The sequence below is a fragment of the Saccoglossus kowalevskii genome, chromosome 4, assembly GCF_978046115.1.
Source record: "Saccoglossus kowalevskii chromosome 4, keSacKowa6.1, whole genome shotgun sequence".
In the NCBI taxonomy this organism is placed as follows: Eukaryota; Metazoa; Hemichordata; class Enteropneusta; family Harrimaniidae; genus Saccoglossus; species Saccoglossus kowalevskii.
The window spans coordinates 21,171,488-21,192,160 of NC_140644.1; the positions used below are offsets into that span (position 1 = coordinate 21,171,488).

General features: G+C 35.8%; 2 protein-coding genes across 2 annotated transcripts in view; one reads left to right on the top strand and one right to left on the bottom strand.

Moving 5' to 3' along the window:
• LOC102806103 (copper-transporting ATPase 1-like) overlaps positions 1–11,765 on the top strand; it is a 44,024-nt gene extending 32,259 nt beyond the window's left edge. Inside the window, exons 5-19 of the mRNA XM_085497948.1 lie at positions 166–248; positions 1,969–2,137; positions 2,945–3,190; positions 4,033–4,282; positions 5,212–5,336; positions 5,683–5,859; positions 5,987–6,166; positions 6,967–7,146; positions 7,541–7,754; positions 7,868–8,035; positions 8,324–8,466; positions 8,933–9,136; positions 9,465–9,582; positions 9,808–9,910; positions 10,173–11,765. Of these exons, the coding sequence (XP_085354074.1) occupies positions 166–248; positions 1,969–2,137; positions 2,945–3,190; positions 4,033–4,282; positions 5,212–5,336; positions 5,683–5,859; positions 5,987–6,166; positions 6,967–7,146; positions 7,541–7,754; positions 7,868–8,035; positions 8,324–8,466; positions 8,933–9,136; positions 9,465–9,582; positions 9,808–9,910; positions 10,173–10,377 (2,565 nt within the window). The 3' untranslated portion in view covers positions 10,378–11,765. The remainder of the gene's footprint in view (positions 1–165; positions 249–1,968; positions 2,138–2,944; positions 3,191–4,032; positions 4,283–5,211; positions 5,337–5,682; positions 5,860–5,986; positions 6,167–6,966; positions 7,147–7,540; positions 7,755–7,867; positions 8,036–8,323; positions 8,467–8,932; positions 9,137–9,464; positions 9,583–9,807; positions 9,911–10,172) is intronic.
• Positions 11,766–13,469: 1,704 nt separating this feature from the next.
• Positions 13,470–18,407, bottom strand: LOC102804636 (uncharacterized). The gene is made up of 9 exons (XM_085497949.1): positions 18,334–18,407; positions 17,732–17,924; positions 17,511–17,618; positions 17,191–17,366; positions 16,183–16,278; positions 15,577–15,800; positions 15,198–15,417; positions 14,344–15,066; positions 13,470–14,256 (listed from the first exon to the last, which is right to left on the bottom strand). Exons 3-9 carry the CDS (start codon positions 17,603–17,605, stop codon positions 14,063–14,065), a joined length of 1,728 nt encoding a protein of 575 aa, XP_085354075.1. The 5' UTR covers positions 17,606–17,618; positions 17,732–17,924; positions 18,334–18,407; the 3' UTR covers positions 13,470–14,062.
• Positions 18,408–20,673: the final 2,266 nt, after the last annotated feature.

Consider the following 20,673-nt stretch of genomic DNA (forward strand, 5'->3'; position numbering starts at 1 on the left):
TTCAGCTTCTTCTGGATATAACGTCCTCCCGGGGGTAACATGTTGTGGACCGATACATATATATGATGATATATATATATATATGATATGATACATATATATATATATATATATATATATATATATATATATCATGTTCTAAAAGTCTTTTTTTGTCACTTGCAGGATGCGGGATTCGAAGTGTCAGTTGCACCTGACGATCCACAAAATAAAATTGCAAATCTAGATTATGCAGAAGAGATTAGAAAGTAAGTGAGTCTATTCGATATTGTACATATTTACAGAAAATACTGGTTTAAAAATAGAAAATATACTTATTTTTTATGCTCAATTATGCTCTAGGAAATACATTTAATTGCTATGAATATGATTATGTTGATAGCCGTAGTCGATGCATTTTTACAGAAAGTAGTTCTCAAAATCTGACAAATTATAATGTTGCAATGGCATTGATGTAACTGTATGGATGTAATGACATATAAATAGAATTACTGTATTCATTCGCGTATCACAGCGCTTATAAATATTTTTACATGTGTTCTCATTGAAAAAAATATTAATGACAACTATTTAAAGCAGTAATAGAGATAATAGCATATTAGTTAATTCTCATTACTTATATATCGAAGCATTTTGCTTGTCAAAACCTAGTGGCGGATCCAGAGGGCATGCCCCCCAAACGCATGACGAAAAAAAAATGATAAATTATTATCAGTATAATCATGCTAAAATAGATTTTCAAGAGACATCTAAAACATTATATTTTTGTTACAAATACTTTCATGTTAAAGTAGAAGATGAGTATGACTATATTAGTGCATTTTTTGTTTTATTTTGAAAGTGTATTTATTGACTTTATTTTTATTTATTTTTTATTTATATATTTACTTGTACATTTATTATTTTAAAAACCTGTTCAAAGCCATTATATAACATGTATAATATAAGTAACTATAATATCACAGTTTATATTTGTGGTCATGTTAAAATAGCTGTGACATCATAATGTTTGTGATCATGTTAAAAAGTCATAATGTTATTAATTTTGTTATTAATTATTTGATTTCAGGCAGTGATAATTGTGATAATTATTTATTAATTTGTTTATTAACATTCTGAGGAAGAATGTGTCAGTTTTGTGATAATTCTTAATTATGCTGTTGAAGTAATATTAAATTTTGTTTTATTATTATTTTTCTTTATCCTGGTTTTTATAATCCACTGCCTGTAGTTACCCTGCTATTTAGTCCAGGCAATCGTTCATATGATCTGGATTACGCATAGCTTCTCTGCGATGTACGCTCCGTAAATTTTAAGCGAAGCTTTGACCCCCCAATACATTTTGCTGGATCCGCCACTGTCAAAACCCATGATAATTATATCAATATATATCCACTACCTTCCATGATGTATCTAAGCAGGCGTAAACAAGGCATACTACGAGGTGGACGTAAGGGAGTGATTAACACGTAAGGCTAGAAATAATGTCAGTCGTCACGCGTGTTCGAATTTCATGTTAACCAAACAAGTATTTTACACACGCTGTATACGTCGCTATAGTCCCATATCAAACAGAACGCGGTGCGATTTAATCTATACTGTAAATGTATTATTCAGGATGTTCTTAGAATATTCTCGCATTCTTGCTTTCGATTTGACACATAATCGAGTCCAGAGCTATGTTCGTCTCGTACATGATCGTCCAGCATCAGTAAGTTCCAACCATCGTGGTTCAACTACAGTATACACGTACTCATGTACGCTGCTGTCATATGCATTTGAATTACAATAACATTACAACATGCTTGGAGAGGTATTAAAATGGTTTGCTTTTAAAAGATTAAATTTAGATACCTCTAAGTGTGTTTATTTCACTATTATTATTCAATATTAGTAAGTGTTCAAACATTACTCATGTTATGTTATGTCACGTCACGTATTCTAAGCCACGACGACTTTGCGTTTCAGATGGCGCACGTCATTTTTGATATCACTGATATTTGGTATTCCTACGATATCAGTAAACTTGGGATTCTTCTTATATTACAAGAACCACCCAGATGTAAATAGATGTTGTTTACTTCCCGGAGTTTCCATAGAGAATTTATTGTTGTTTTTATTGTGCACACCCGTTCAGGTAAGTTTTCGGTGGAATTATCCTCTACAATATTGTATGTGGATACGTACAGTGGTTTATGAGAAATGATAAACAGTGTTAATGAACTGAAATTACAAATGTTCTGTACCGTATTTTAAATATTAGCACGTACACGTAAATGTAGGCGCATGCGCCTTTACATAGTTTATTATCGCATCTTTATACTATCGGTGTTGTACTAGAACAATGTTTTTTTTTCACATTAAATTTTCGTTCCTTGTGAATATCAATATCGATCTGAAGATCATAATGTTTATATGAACTTCATATTACACCAGTTTATCACATATACCGTTGCGATTATTATAATTACATATCGATATATCTGAAATATTTCCGAATTTACCAGCTTGGCTCATGAGAAAATCACTTGTTTAGTAGTAAATGATAAAAACAAACGTATATAATGGAAGACACTCAGATATTTCGATAATTCTACTCTTCAGTGTTTATTTTTCAAATATCGCAAATGACATTCACATTGATTCAGTTTCGGGTTGGACCATACATTTTTTACTGGAGAAGGGAGCGTTACAGGATGGGCAGAAGGTTAAGGGCATATCCAAAGCAGATTTTGTTTTGATTTTATCCCAGCTACCTTCAGTAAAAATAACACCCGTTAAACGATTCGCAGTCATGATTTTTCAGATATCAAGTTATAAATTCCTGAAAATACCAAATGTACGTATTTAGCATTGCAGGCGATAAAGAAAACTAATCCAAATACTTTTTCGTGAATAATCTCTGTTAACCTTCTTTAATCTTTAAATGTTGATCTAATCATAGTTCCTTGGTGGCCGTTATTTCTATGTGGGTGCATTCAAAGCCCTCCGGCACAAATCGGCTAACATGGACGTCCTCATTGCCATGGCAACTACTGTAGCGTATCTGTACTCCGTCGTCATCGTTATCATCGCTATGGTGATTGATGCTGAACATGGGATACACGTAAGCCCCATGACATTCTTCGACACACCTCCTATGCTAATTATGTTTGTAAGTCTTGGCAAATGGTTGGAGTACAAAGCAAAGGTAGGTCATTCTAAAGCCGCCATTTTGTTCATATACTGTACATTGCGTAAAAGCAACATTTGAAAATTACATTCTATTATCATGACTTGTACACTCAGTGTTGAATCCATGAGCTTGTGCTATCAGTTTTTGTTTTGGCCATGTGTATTCTAAATATAGCTTCAGTGGTCAGATTAGTTGTGTATGTCCAGTCAAATCACTGATACGTTAAAATATAAGATACTTGTATTTGAGATTGCACCCGCAAACGATGATGGGCGATCGTGGTGGATTGTACCAGGGCAGGGGAACTATCCTGAACAAACGTTAGGGTCACGTTCTGACCCCTACCCCTTTCCAGATAGCAGCATACAAAAAAATGTATACCCCCTACTTAGAACTATAGTTCATACTTATTTTAATGACTAAAACAACGCGTTTTAGGAATGATGCCAATATTTCCGATAACGAATGCTGAAATTACAGAACTCTTTTTTTTTAACCAAAAAAGTGACTTCTTCCGGTGACACATGCATTCGTACATGTTTTCAATGGAAGTGTCAACTTTCAAGGGGTTTGGCATCTTATCTCAATCTGGTTTATCTAATTAAAAAGTCAAACCATCGGGCACACCTCGTGTCTAAGTTGTAATATTTGTATTGTATTCGATATTGATTGTCGATGTACACTCTGGGTGACGCATGCTCTTTGAATTTATAGTACACACCTTTAATTCAAAACACATATTATGGCGTGTATCAACATAAAATATAAAAATCAATACTGCAATATTGAGTCTTTCAGTTAATACACCGAGATGAGAATCAACAGAAATGTTATAATACAGTTTTTTTACGTGTCAGGCAAAGACATCCTCTGCATTAGCACAGCTAATCTCACTTCAATGTAGCGAAGCCATATTGGTTCGATTCGACGACGAAGGTCATCCAATCAGCGAAGATGAAATCAGCGTGGAATTGTTGCACAAAGGAGACATACTAAAAATATTTCCGGGAACTAAGATTCCAGTGGACGGAGTAGTGTATGATGGGATATCAATGGTCGACGAGTCCATTATAACTGGGGAGTCCATGCCGGTCAATAAGAAACAAGGTATTTTTTTAATCACAGGCGTATGTAACAACTATTAATGTAATTAATATGAACGTAATCATTTTTAAGCATTAATGGAATGATAATCAGCTTTTAACGTTATAAAAATTTATCATAATGTAATGAATAAACCCCCCTCGACAATGCTATAAGATATTACCAAAATGAGCTTCTCAAAAATTTGCTGCTCCCTCCCAAACTTCCTGACAAAGAAAAAATAGTTGCAATACTAAACAATGGTTGTAACAAATCAGTTCCTCAATAGTACATGCATGATTGTTTTAAAATCCGAGAGAAAAACATGAAAAAAGTACTACCAGCTGCCTCAAAATAAATAAAAACATTTACTCTAATTTATTATATTTTATTAAAAACTTTGTTTTATACTCTTTTAGTCTCATTCATTTTTTTATTGCTATACTTTTATTGTATTCTATAATCAAAGTCCCATAGAGGTACGATAACAATAAAGATTATTATTATTATTACCGAAAAATGCAATAATATATTAGCATCAGAAAATACATTCTGGCAGATCTATTGGCGGAATTGAATGTCTTTAGAGGATTGTTTCGCGTTGCAGATTGTATGTCAATTAAAGCATCTCGTACGCCGTCCGTCGTGGCAGTAAAATATTAAACACAAGGAGGTAAAGATATATAAATAACTTGGGTTTACGAGGTTCCTAAACAAACGTTATCTGGCCCGCGTGTCGTCGCTATAGAAATATCGCACATAATGTGGATGGGAACTGGAAATTCATTCCAGTGAATATAATGATATAGAAGCCAATATCTTCGTTAAATTATTTAAAATTTTAATTTTTAATGACATTAATATATAATGTACTATCTTACTTATATTTAGATGCAAAATATTATTTGTTAATAGTTTAACAGTTGACTTCTAATTTCATTAATGGTTTTCAGGTGATCATGTAGTTGGCGGAACCATCAATCAACACGGTAATATTCTCATACAAGCAACTCGTGTTGGATCTGACACTACATTATCGCAGATTGTTAGACTGGTAGAAGAGGCACAGACATCAAAGGTATGAATGTGTACGCACGCACGCACGCGCAAATTGAGTCCCAAGCGACGATAACAACACACGCGAAAAGAAAAAATGGATAGACGCTTGTGTGTAAACACTGACACGCTCCGGCTACCTGATGCATGCGGAGGTGACGACTCTCCCGCTTTAAACTGATGGGAACCAATATAGTACAATACGATTATATGCATATATAGACAGGGGCTGGAATGCACACCGGCCACACTTGGAACATGACTTGGATAATGTCGCTACAACTGACCATCAGTTTAGTATGTCATATCGAACCAGACGTCACGGTAGCTATTATCATGCTTACCTTTACACTGTTTTTTTATTTCAGGCTCCAATTCAACGCCTGGCTGACAAAATAGCCGGATATTTTGTACCTATAATTATTGTGTTATCGGTGCTGACGTTGGTGATACATTTCATCCTGGGTTATAGTGGATATTTTGAGAATTATCTAAATCACTGCACTAGCCAAACTGAAGTAAGGAACATACCTTCTATGTGTAATGTTACATAATAAACACCTGACTTTTAATATTTTGTATGTTACTAAGACATAGGTGAGAGCATTGACCTATATAAATGTTTTTGTTTTCTTATTTCTTTAATTCTATTTCAAGTCTTCAGAACCTCAGTTAAGCGAACACGCAGCAATACTGCAACTTGCTTTCAGTTGTGCAATCTCTGTATTGTGTATTGCGTGTCCCTGCGCTTTGGGTCTGGCCACACCCACAGCCGTCATGGTTGGTACTGGTGTCGGAGCTGTAAATGGGATACTGATCAAAGGCGGTGAACCATTGGAAGTGACGCAAAAGGCAAGTTTACCCTCTTTGACCATCACAGCTCACTATGTTTCTTAATTTTGACCGAAAACCTATAAAGTTTTATATTGGATCAAGTCACTGGCTCCCGCAACTAGGAATGTCCACGCATTTAAGTAGCTCTCAAAATCGAGACCACTACCATTTTCTAACGTATTTTGTGGTTAATACATACTAGATAGTGTGTTGAAAATTTGCTGATCTTCCAACGACGAACATTGTACAGTCAGTAAACAGAGAGTCTAGTGATGGGATAATTTATTCCCAGTTTTACTGATACTACCAGCAACTAGTAGTCTTGCAGTCCAACTATTCAAACTTCCAAAATATACTTTAACTATCTTTGTTTGAAAAGACACTTTAAATAACTGCCCATCCAACCAGTGCCTATCGAGATCAGTCAACTAAGTTGAAATTTGCCCACGTTTACGTCATCATTAGCATCCCGGCCCCCTTCAGGTTACTCTATAGTATATTATCTTTAGTTCGTTACAACTCCACTTTTATTCATTCCAAAACTACGGAATACAGCTAAATTTCTAGCCATCAAGACCCCATCTAAAGTATGAAAATCGAATAACGAATTATTGATGCTTCCCCAAATCTAATTTTAGGGAAGTGGCAAACATCCTTTTTCGTCTAATAAAAAGACAGCAAACATTCTCTTCTCATTAACTTGCATAAATTAAAGTTCTTAAAAGATAAATCAATCTCCATGAGTTCACTATATTGGTAATGCAATATATCTACAATTTTAAAAACTGATTGGGTTGATTGTTGTTTACATCTTTCAGGTTGACGTGGTTGTTTTTGATAAAACAGGGACTATCACGCAGGGGACTCCACGAGTTGTGACCAATGCCCTCTTCGGCACCACTGGTTACACTGCTCATAAATTTCTTGCCATTGCCGGTACCGCCGAATCCCACAGTGAACATCCATATGGAATTGCCATAACACGATATGCGAAAACGGTAAGTGGTCGCTGGTTCGTGCAGATTCGTCGTATTTACGTGGTATCACAAGTTCAATAAATCATGCCACAGGGACGATGTGGAATTGTGATATACGTAATGTTGTTCACTTTAAAGCGCGTGTTCGAATTTCATGTAAATAAACAATGTGTTTTACACGCGTTGTATACGTCACTATGAGTCCCATATCGAACAGGACGCGGCACGACGACTGCCGCCCTTTAACAACCTTGCCTGGTTTGTCAATTGCACGAATACAATTCAACAAAAACAATAGACATGAGAAAAACCTCCATTCCTCCATGTTGCAGCTGCACTTCATCGCTTTATTATAAACTTTAATTACCATTAACACTTCTGCAAACTACTACATATTTATTATTGTTTTATACAGGTGTTACAAAGCGAACAACTTGGAAGATGTAACCATTTTGAATCAGTGCCAGGATATGGACTGACATGTAAAGTCAGTGGAATAGAGGAATTATTGACATCAGTTGTAAAAGATGACAGTGGTTCATTCAGCAATGCAATGCTCGTACTCTCGGAAGCTGTTGATAAACTAACACCAGACACGAAGACTGTACATACTGGGAAGCCTGTAGCAGGTATGCGGAATGATCCTTTTCTCTTCTATGTGATCTTTTACCAGTCCATGACGTATAAATGTACTACTTGAACTACAAGTTTTAAATTATGGTAATTTTCTGATTGACCACAGATGATGCCACAAAGCCGGATGATTCGTTTCAAGTCATTGAATACAACGTTTTAATCGGTAAACGTGATTGGATGAGGCAAAATGGCCTGACTGTGACGTCATCGATGGATTCTGCAATGGCAGAACACGAAGATATGGGACGAACCGCAGTGTTAGTGGCCATCAATGGTAATGATATTTACGCTCAGATAGAATCTTAAACTGTCATATTACTCGTAAAACCCACAATGCCATACTTACTGGAATATGAATGTGTACGAACAAAATTGACATACTTATTGTTAACACACCTAATAGACAGGCGTAATACATGTAGCCCCATGAAAGCATTTTAAAAAGTCTGGTTATGTAGAGGTAAAACAAAGTTCCCTTGTTTTTTTTGTGTGTTTTTTATTGACGAATTACTTTTTAGTTTTAGTTTGCTCTATACATGTAGTTTGATTACTTTTTTCACAGGACAATTAATTGGGATGATAATTGTTGCTGACACACTAAAAGAGGAAGCCCCATTGGCTGTGCGGATTTTACATGGAATGGACATAGCTGTTATATTACTTACTGGTGACAATGCAAAAACTGCCACAGCAATTGCAAAGCAGGTAAACACAAAATTAAACTATTTCCTACCTTAACTAGGATTTTGATTCTAATTGTAATTGTTGTGTTTTTATCAGCGGGGTTGTCTTTGTTTCTGTTGTTATTATTATGGTTCTTGACTATTGAACTTACATTTTAATTCTTCTGCCATATTCTGGAAAATTATTTAATTAATGCATATACTGTCAGGTGGCAATTAAATGGATACTATTTGCTCATATAACTGACTTATTACTGAGAAAATGATGTTTAGAAATTAGAGTGTCTGAAAACGTTTTGTTATTTGGGAACAGCTCCTCCCACTGTATGTTTCTAAATCTAGTCACGGTAACGATCTTTGTTCACAAATTAAAAAAAAAAATAGAAACTTTTAAAATCTTCAGAAGCAAATATTAATATTTCGATGATTGTAATAATAATGTCTGCTTGTAATATTTAAAATGACTCAATGCCTGATATACTCACCAGTCTGGAATCACCAATGTATGTGCCGAAGTACTTCCGTCAGAGAAAGTGAATCGAATTAAAGAACTCCAGGTTCAAGGTCACACGGTTGCCATGGTTGGTGACGGAGTCAACGATTCACCGGCTCTGGCACAGGCCGATGTAGGCATTGCAATAGGATCAGGGACTGACATCGCGGTGGAGGCTGCTGACGTTGTACTTATCAAGGTAACACTCTGTTTTGTTTTATGCGTAATAATTTATCTCGTTCTATTTTTATTTGATCTCGACTATTATAATATATTAAAGCGGGGCAGTCGTCACCTGCGCATGCGTCAGATAGCCATAGCGCATCACTGTTTACAAAGAAGCGTCTACCCACGAGCCTTTGCGTTTTTGGCGTGTGTTGTTTTCGTCGCTTGGGATTCAATTCCCCGCGCGTGCGCAGGTGACGACCCTCCCGCTTTAATGTACTAAACACGTAAGTATTCTATTCATATTGTTTTATGTCAATTAACCCCACCAGAACTTATTCAAATTATTACTTGCTTTTTAGAACGATCTACTTTATGTTGTTGCGGCTATTGATTTATCAAAGTGTACAGTTCGACGGATTCGAATTAATTTTGGATTTGCCATTATTTACAATATAATAACTATACCCATTGCGGCAGGTAGGATGTTTTATTATTTACTGTGATCAGTGTGTCGTATAACTGGTCTAAATCGTCGCAGTTGGTGTTGTATGTCAATGATTATTAATAGTGTGTTTAAGCAACATCAACACATTTGCACAGCTTCTAATTGTGTAATTTCAAAGAAAAATATTATTACTGAACACAAACTACTCTCATTTTGAAAAGAAAACACTTTATATAATCCTAATATTGTTATTTTAGGTATACTTATGCCGGTATGTGTGATGTTGGAGCCGTGGATGGCTGCTGGTGTCATGGCTGCTTCATCTATCTCGGTCATCTGCTCTTCCCTTCTTCTCAAACTGTAAGTACTATTCAAGAGAATGTACTGTCCAATGTTTCGTATTAAAGGGACATGTACAGGAATATCACTCAAATGCGCAAACTATGAGACAATATTTTGTGTCTAAGAATGAGATTATTTTAGTCGAACCTAGAACTTCTTTACAATATATGAAGAATTATGGCTGAATTATCAAAAACAAGAAAAACTTTAATTAAAGGGCGTGCATCATCTGATTGATGATATGATTTATTTAAGAATACAATAAACGTTTTATTTTCAGATACAAAAAGCCAAAGCATAACAAACTAGATGTTGTACCCAGGAATGGATTGCCCGTGTCGTCCGATTATAGGGAACTGGATTATTTAGCATCGATTGGACCGAAATACAGCGAGAAACAATCCAAATTAAGAAAACGAGGGTCATCTGAATATGAACTGCTATCACCAGAGGGCGTACCTCTAACTTGTGGATCAGTGCCATAGATTATGATAAATTAATATTTTGAAACTACTTCTTGACAAAACAACTTATATTTATTTATTTATTTATTTATTTATTTATTTATTTATTTATTTATTTATTTATTTATTTATTTATTTATTTATTTATTTATTTATTTATTTATTTATTTATTTAATTATTTATTTATTTATTTATTTAATAATAATAAAGCAAGTGAATAAAGTAAGCGGGAGGGTCGTCACCTGAGCACGCGCGGGAATTGAGTCCCAAGCGATGATAACAACACACGCTAAAACGCAAAGGCTCATGTGTAGACGCTTATTTGTTAACAAAGACACGCTATGGCCATCTGACGCATGCGCAGGTGACAACTCCCCCACTTTAATATTGACATGTTTGATAACCATAAATACCTCGCATTAAACTTGTACTACCAAAAGAAACACGATAAACTGACTGAATAAGTGGCCGGTAATTCTTCATAGGATCTTAAATAAGTGGCACTTTTGTAAGAAGTATTATATAAAGAAGTAACGACGTATAAAAGAAGGGGTCACATACCATCTAACCTTGACCACCACTGCGGTGTACATTTCAGCGTAAAATATTATGAATCTGCCATATCGATTTAGAAATGTACAAGAATGAATCTGAATAATATCTGAGAAATGTTTTAGAAACAGTTTAAGAACATTTTCTTGCTACTCTAATTATAGTACATCGAGTCATTTTTCTCCTTAAAGGGGCACCTTCCAGTTAAGATTAATTTCACAACAAATTTACTTTCTGGATTAAAATAACAATGGATAACAAAAGATTTGATTAACATTGTAAACAACATAAACAATAGTGTCCCATGATTCTTTGGTGCAATCCCTGGGATTGAGCGGTTCCCCTTTAAATTCAGCGAAAAAGTGAATGTACACAGGTTACCACCAGCCAATCAGTAAAAGTGAATGAAGCAGTTTTTACTGCAACCAATTTATGTATATATTTGGATAACGTTTGGATAACGGAATCTATTTGAAATTAAAATCACCCTGGCAAACAAAAAACCGGGGCCATACCTGGATATTTAATGATCTTCTTATGAGATTATCAATCATTGAAATCATAACCGATCCGATTTATTTTATATAGTACATGGTTCTTAAATGCTGTTTGGTGATATTCAATTATTTGGAGCGTCAGTTTTACTGTAGAAACAGTCTAGAAAGACTTGAAGTACAACCACCGCGTTCTTGTACACCTGCAGGTTGTGTTAGCTCGTCTAGTATTATTTTTGAACGAAAAAATATTATTTTGGGAAAGTTGTCAGGAATGTCAGTAATTATTATGCTAGTGTTATTTTTTAGTTCTGAATGCGTATTCAAATTATAACAATAAACTTTATTTCATTATAACTTGAGACGATTACGGATAATATGTGTATATGTGTATTGTAGTCATGTTAAGACACAAATCATTGCTAATTGGCACTATTTGAATACATTGAAGGTAAAGTTGTTGAGACACGTGTTTCACATATGAGACGACTCAGACCAGTACTGGGTACCGTGTCTTACTGTGTCTATGCGATATACATCGCTTATAAATCAGGCATAGGCTTATAAACGATGAGACATGATCGAACTCAAATTTTAATCAATTGTCTGTCGATTGACAGTGAAAACATTTCCCGCGAATATTGGGGTTATAATCTCGGTGGGTTAACAATGGCTTGAAAATCTTCAATTGTGGAGAGTTTTTTTAATCCTTGAAAGAGTACACACTTTATATCACCAACCAGCTATTTGTAATCTTATCTTCCACCTCAGCGTCACGAGACTGTTCTTATCATTTGAAACTCCTAACCACACATTCGTTGCTTCTCGGGAAGGCAGTGCCAACAATAATAAGATTTTAAAGAAATGATTGCAGATGGAAATATTGCTTGTTCGGGCTGGCAGAAATTTTTCAGAAATGATTTGTTAATTTATTGTAAGAATGAACATTATTGCACATACAAGTAATTGCAAACCTGCCAAACTGAGTAAAAGTAGGTTCGATGAGAACTGTGTAATTTGAAGCTGAATGATTCTATGCGTGAATTGGTAAATAGTGGGTCTAATTCTCATCTGGAATAATATATTCTACTAAGAACAATACGAGTATACAGATGAGAATATATATTTAGCACACGAAGCGAGATGACATGGAATTGGTTTCAGTTCTCTATCATTTATTAGATACACTGTCAGATATTTACTATTATTGCAATACCAGTGAATTGTTAAATGCAAATTAATTGTACGATGACGTATTTGCAAACGCTCAAAACAGTGTAAAGAACGTGGCTTGATGAAGAGCGCCACTACTGGTGGAAGTTGCATATTGTGATCATTTGTATACGTGAACATTTACATGTTACATTTGCCAAGGGTAAACGGGGTGTTATTTAGTTATTTGATGCTATACGCGTGTACCGTGTTATAATAAAGTGTGAAAAAAGGAATCTCATGAATTCATATTACTTCAACTTGGAAACAGTATGATTTTAATATGTATATAGGGTATTTTAAGTTTTTGCACTTGAAAAGGGGTATAATTTCACAAAAATAAGTACGTGTTTAGAGGCTATTTTGAAAAGCTATACTTCAGCATGGGTACCAGGTCTGACTTGGAATACCGAGCCCCCCTCCCGGGGGGGGTGTGAACATGGTCAACGTTTGACGCCAACACGTGCCACGTGTCAATCGTGCAATATCGGGAGACTTTTACAAATGTACAGATAAAGACTTGTAAATCGGTTAGGAAGGTTGTGGATAGGTCTTACGTATGGGACAGTCTGCGCATGCGAGTTCCCATGGTAATGTACTGAAGTCATGGAGAAAGCCGATCTCCTTCCCAGAGGCCTTTGCGCTTTACGATAAGTAACGCGCATCGAACTGTGCGGAGTTCGGGAGAAAGCCAATATTGATGACCCAGAATTCCGTGCCGTTTGTGTATTTACATATCGATTCCCAAGGTACTAGTACCCTGGAAAAGGCACTCTGAATGGCAGGATTCCAGCCTACCCTAGCACTGACTACGTATGCAGTGTGAGATATACAAAGACTCTGAACAAAGAATGTAAGTTTCAACAGTTTAATAATTCCCATACCCATGCATATGTAAAAATACACAATATATATACCATACTGATAATAACTATTCCAGTGTTGAGAGTCAGAAATATGATACATATAAAATACTATGAAATATCATAACTTGAATAAATATAATAATTTCTGCTGAAATAACTACAATATGTGATGAATAAATTATGTTTGATGTAACTAGGACAACTTTATCTAATGTATTATTGGTTCATTTTCTTAAATATAAAACTATAAAAATGTACTACAATGTTGACGTGTCCCGTTCAGACAAACAGACCATATTGAATTGTTGAAGTTTAACAAACCAAACATTTCAATCAGTGCAGTGTACATTTAAATTGTCATTGCATTTCGGTTGGTTGTTTGGTTAGACTCGTTATACCGAATCATATACTATATTGTGTGAATGTTTTTTTACAGATATGGGTTGTTGCATTGAACAATAGAGGACTCGAATTGGACAATTCACAAAAAATATTTTCATTAAAATAATATTGATTAAATTTTCTATCAGTAATGCTATCTTTCGGGGGTTATCTCTCTTAATACCAGTAGTATTAGTGTTTTAGTGTTTACTAGCAACGGCTTGATCCTGGATGTGTCCTTTGGTAGGTTGACATCTACCGACTTGACCACCAAGACCAGCAGACCCTCTATAACCACGTGGACCTTTTCCCCATTGATTACCAGGACCATTACCTTTTTGTCCCTTACCACAATGTTTACGCATACCACGGCGATGTACATCGACATCAAAACCTGTAAAGACAAATAAAATTAATTATATAACTTGTAACATTAGGACATGGAACACATACTTTAATGACGACAATAGATGTTACACACCTTTACTATTTTCCATTCCAGGAGACGAATTGGTGGATAAGTGTCTCTTCTGTGCATTGAACGTTGCGGCAGCCATATGTGCAACAATTCTTCCAGGATGTTGCTTTTGTTGACCTTTGACGCTCTGTGACTGACTGCATCGTTTGAACTTTTTACCATCTGAGAAACGACCTGATTTGAGTGTTATACTATTACGACTGCATCGATGACCCCCCAACTGTTTTGCCATTGGATTACATCTTGCTTTGTACATCTTTCTCTGTGCTTGATGGAATCTTCTATACCGTTTACCAGCGGAGACACACGTTTTGGGACCAATACATCCGTGCTCTTTAACTGGTTTTGTCAGTGTGGAACAGTTTCTCTTGATCATTCCTTCTTTTTCTAAATGATTGATTCTTTTGAAAAGCGAAGGAGTCGTTATGAGCAGTATATTTGGGTCATTACACTTGTGACTTTTGAAAGGTGTTGCCCTGTGTTGCTTCATTTTTCGTTCTTGTTGGAATCTTTTAAGTTGAGTTGACAGAATGTTCATTTCAGGTATGCAGTCCTTGCAACATCCGAACGGTTTTTGCAATATGAAATGTTTTCCTGCACGTTGGTTTAAACGATGTCGCTGGTGGTTATTTTTACTAGCTTTACTTTCTCTGTACTCCATTCCATCATTATTTGATGTTTTAGAAATCACTTTTCTTTGCACCAGTCTTTTCTGTTTTGGGATCGCTATAAATAAATAAATAAATAAAGATAAAATTTACTTTCAATGTTAGAATATAAGATATAATTAGCTAGGACGAATGATGAGGCTGATATGGTTAGGGCTGAGTCGGATTGTATACGTTCAGCCTACTTACTTAACGTTCCTGACATATGAACAGTATGTTTTATATGCTTCTGCTGTGGGTTGGTTCCCTCATTTGTATTCCCAGAAGCAACTTCTGTGGCTTCTGAATCATATTCAGAACGCATTTCTGTGTGTTCTTGCCGTCGTTCTCTACATACACGGTTCCATTTCATCTTAGGTCGTAAGCCACCAGATACGAATTGCCAGAGACCAGGACGGGAGGTAAATCCCTGTTAGATAAATAAATTCACTCTGTTTAAAGAATGCAATATCATCTATTTACTGTCTACTTTGTAGTGGGATATTATGGAAATTATTCCACCATAGCGAACAGCTTGAAGAATGGAAATACTTTTAGCTTAGATGATAAACACTTTAAACAAACATACCTCCATGTGGCTACGACCAATCTGTGGTTTACGCATCTTAATCATCTCGTGTTCTGGGTGAAGTCCTTTCTCCTCACAGACTTTACACAGATCATAACCAGGACACACAACACACTTGAAACGTGGCCCAGCAATTCGGCTTTCACACCCATTACACGTTATTCGAGGTTGATACACTTTCTTGCGACATTTTGATGCGTTATTGCGACACTTTTTACCAGTCACTGAAATAAAAAAAAATGTAAAATACTATTTTTAAATGATGTCTTTGTCCGGTAGATAAACCGAATTTGTGATGTTGTACTGATTATTTAAAGGGCGGCAGTCGTCGCGCCGCGTCCTGTTCGATATGGGACTCATAGCGACGTATACAACGCGTGTAAAATACATTGTTTATTTACATGAAATTCGAACACGCGCTGCGCGACGACCACCGCGCTTTAATGTAGGCTGCGTACGTTTTGTATTGTCGTGATATACGCCTTGTTTTTTTCAAGCTTTGGATATTTCGTGACGCCGAAGTACGAAATTTAAGTTCCTTGTTGTATGTCTATGCTTGTTTCTTTGATATGACATATATCATCATGATATAGTAAATATACTCACGATGTATGTAGACTTTCAAGATACCTTCATTGAGTTGGCCTAGAACGTCGGCCAATTCAGTATCATTGGAGAAAGCGACCAGGCCATCTTCGCTATCTGAAATGACAATGAGAAATACTTCATTTTAACCTGAATAATAAATTGAATTGTATCACTTAAGCAAGTATGTCTATGTATTGTTGTACGTCCTAATACAAACAAATTTTAAATATATGGTATAGATGATTATTTTATGATTAATATGTGTTACATGATATGAATAATAAATTAATTGTTTTGGAATGTTCGCATAAAAATAAGTTTAGGTTATAACAATACTCACAGGCGTGTAATTATTGTTGTAAGTCAAAATTTATTTGCTAACGATAATCGAAAACATTTTAGTTTGCACTTAATTCGGGCACCATGAGATGCAAGTAAAATTCCACAAAATTGCTTGAATAACTTGAATAACAAAGTAACTTGAATTTGCATGTACGTAACCGACAATAGCGCCAGCCACTCTAGGACAGACATTTTACTATGTACAGACAGTTGCCATAAATTGTACCCAAAATAATAGCACAACAATAACATTTTTCAGAAAATTGAATATCGATCATATTTTATGACTCAGTTTTTAGACAATGTAACTGACGGGAATTAGCGGTATATAATATCTATCGCAGCTGACACATCAAACAATGAATGACAGAGGTTAAAGTTGAACTATACATGTTTACAACTCGCACACGGGTTCGTAAAATTACATTTATTTATATATATATATATATATATATATATATACGTTTTGCATTTTCATTGTATGACATTGTATGCTCAGAATTTGTTGCGATGAAAAGTGATATAACCCCTTGTTATTTATTACAATAACGGCAAATTGTGAAATAAACAATAAAATATGAAAATTTGCAAATATTTATTAGAAACACGCCTATTATAGTAGTGTGTCATATATTCGGTTACCGAGTCGTTGCTAATGGAATGCAGAAATAATAAAATGCTTACCTCTGTACGAGAGTGTGAACGAATCCGATCTTCCAATAGATGGGAATACCTGTGTTATTTTCGTAGACAGGTACTCGTAGCTTGTGGATGCACCCTGATCCACAGCAAATCGACGAATTTCTTGACTGTCGTCGGCAGTCTGCAAATATGCTTTCACTGTAATAGACATGTTTATACTGCGGAGAGAGCGAAATAAACAGCGATGAGAGACAAGTTGTGTTTATGTTCATTTCACCCGAAGAAAACGATCGACTGATAGCAGGAAGGAATATTTGTCATACGAAATGAAGGAATGCGTTCATCAGCGCATCAATACGAACCTGTTGCTGTTTTCTCTCGTAGAAGAATCGTGTTCCATCGCTGTATTGGAAATACTCGTCTTCTTTGAAGTACTTATCTGTATATTCGTCATCATATTAATAATTTACCTAGGTAGCATCAGCAGAATTTATACACAAATTTAGGTAAACACATGGCTCCAAATTGCTAAATCTGGCTGATGAGTCATCGACTGGCACCATGGCAATTGCGAAATACTCACCTTATTAGCCAATCAAACTCGGGATCAAGTCGGATTATCTGTACACAGTATATTGGGAAATGCTAAAAATAGTACATGATGTCATGGTGTACATTTAGGACACCGCCATCAGCCGATCGCTTTGTGACGTGTGCCCTCTATCGACGGTTTACATATCTGAGTGGCGTGAATCGTCTTTGGTGGAATGTTGTACCTGAGATTAAATAGATGTATCCGTATATGTGTAGTCATGACAACAATAAGTAAATCAGAGTGAATACCAAGCATTAACGGCACAATTGGTGTAAATGGCCATGGACCCAACACTTTTAGGTATATGATTACAATATAAAATTACGATTTTGCGTTATCAAATTGAACTTTAAAGTTTGCCTGGGCGGAAATTTGCCCTTCAACACGAAACACGCGTACGATTTCAGTCAGGGAATCGTTTAAAAGAAAGAATATATTTACCTAAATAATCAGTGAAAATTTGCACAAATCATGTAATAGTCAACGCCAAGCGGTAAACAATGTTCTTTTACATGATTTTGTACTGTGTTCAATAATCAGTATTGTTCTGTATTAATTTTTAAAGATAAATACAAGATGTAAGACTTAACTGTTGTATCAGAAAATGCTGTGCCAGTGTGTGTATACCCGTTATAAAATATCACTACCCCCACACCAATACCACTATAACCTACAAATAATGAGATAGTGTCACATGACCTCGGGGATGAATCATCCATGAATTGCCACGTATACATCGAGATATAGAACCTGCCAGTGATGGTATTTGTAATGAAGAAGTAGTAATATATTAGTTTATGCATGGACCCATAGCGACGCATACAACGCGTGTAATATACATCACTTGTTTATTTATTAGAAGGAATTGTTCAGCAAAACCTGTGGATTGAAAGGCGCCCTCTAGAGAGAAATGTTGTTATCTATTATTCCCATACTCACTAACTAAAATGGCCCCTTTATTGAGTCTATGATACGCCATGAGGGTTCTACAGTTTATCCCACCCTGGTCCCACCCAGCTAATCCCTCGCACTAACCCCTTTCTAGGAATCACTTCTATGTAAATACTGAGAGTTCATGTTCACTCAGTGTGTCGCTTTTATAATATATTCTATCAGGCGTCTTCAGTTCAGTATTTTATCAGGGGGGAATTCTGCTCCACGGGGTTGTCCACACTTGCCAGGGGGGAATCTCGTCTCGTCTCTCTATATCTCGTCCCCTTGAGGTGCGGGATCGGGAACGTCACTTAACTTTACAGTCAAATAAGACACACACAACGAAATACGTTTCAGCTCTCGTCTTAGTCGATCAGTCGAGCACTCTATAAGACACAGCGCCCTGGGGAAAAATCCCCAAGACTATCGCAAGGCTGACCCAAGACTCGCCCAAGACTGCGTCAAGGCTCGCCCCAAGTCTCTCCAGGACTGGACTTAGACTCTCCTAGGCTGGACTTAGACTGCGTCTATCGTGGAGTACTCCCCAAGACCAACTCAAAACAACTATATTCATTTTCAAAACTCTAAACAATTACAAAACAGTAAAAAGACTCTAGGGCGTAACTTTCAATCATAAAGCCAATCACACTAAGTACTGAATACGTCATATCTTTTGATTAATCGTTCACTACATTAATAACTACGGATACCAACTGTCAGAAATCGTAATCAGAATAGCGACGGTTATCTCGTAATTAGTTCCAAATCACTGAGCCAAGTTCCGTCCAAAACTTCAAATAGGCCTAAACGATGACAGACATAACACAGCAATTCGCTAATAATCAGCTAATTAAGTCGGTCAACAGATACGCAAAAACAAATTCATGACAATATTATGCAATCAAGGCGGGTTGTTTCTTAAATCCTCATCTTGATTGCCATGGTAACATTAATACATAATAATATTAGAGTGAAAATTAATACTGAGACGGTGATGAACTAATACCCCCCCCCCAATGTTTCTGGCTTCATACACTTTCTGTGATGAGCAGAACACGATGAAGTCATTTTCAGTGGATTCTTGTGGAATTTCCCTTTCTAGTATTTGACATATTTGTGATGACGTCAATTTTATAGCTGCATTAAATGTTTACCTATCAATCATTGGCTGCAATGTACCAATACCATGATGATATTGGTACATCAAATTTGATAGAATTCTAACTATCTATTATATCATGTTCGTTGTTTGTACTGGTGATAGTGATGTTCATGATTCGGGTCTCACGAGAATACATCTACCTTTGTTTGGTTCGAGTTGAAAAAAAAAACTCTTCTTACAATATGTAATGAGCAATATGCTACTGAACTTATATGTGCAAATATTATGTATATAGGGTATTGTACATTGGCCTGGATAATGTGTAATGTTGTACCTGTTTTGATATTTCACTTCGAATACTTAATATAATTATAATTAAAAATTAATATCAACATGCTTCAAATATAGTATCGTATCGATTAATGTGGAGTAATTAAAAAATCATCCGTCTATGACTTGGTGTGTCACTTAGGATTTAACTACGTCACAGTGCGTCAAGCCGAGTTTACCGTCCCACCCACCTACGTTTCTTGCCACGTGTCGTTGAAATTGACCGCCTCCTCACAACCATTGCTTTTTCATCAGCTAATTTTTTCCGTTAACGAGTGTGAAGACACAATGTTTTAGTTCAATTCATTATCGATGTGAAATTTAATATGATATTTTTCTATTGTCCCCGTACAATGGGCTTTGTACATCCTTTTTACTTTCATAAGCGAAATTTTGGACAAATTTAAAACCACCTTAAAAGGAAATACGCTAGAGCATTTAGTTGTTACATCAATATCCTCCCCATAAACACTTTTAATCGTTTCTGGAGTTACAGAAATCATTCAAGTTATGCGTCCAACTCGGGACCGCTTATATATCATTATCTGAACAGATAAACACCGTT

Coding starts and splice junctions, on each gene's coding strand:
- LOC102804636 (XM_085497949.1), bottom strand. CDS start 17,605: ATGATGACGAATATACAGATAAGTACTTCAAAGAAGACGAGTATTTCC. Junction 15,801..16,182: donor CTTGAAAGTCTACATACATC/GTGAGTATATTT, acceptor TTTTTATTTCAG/TGACTGGTAAAAAGTGTCGC. Junction 15,067..15,197: donor TCATATGTCAGGAACGTTAA/GTAAGTAGGCTG, acceptor ATTTATTTATAG/CGATCCCAAAACAGAAAAGA.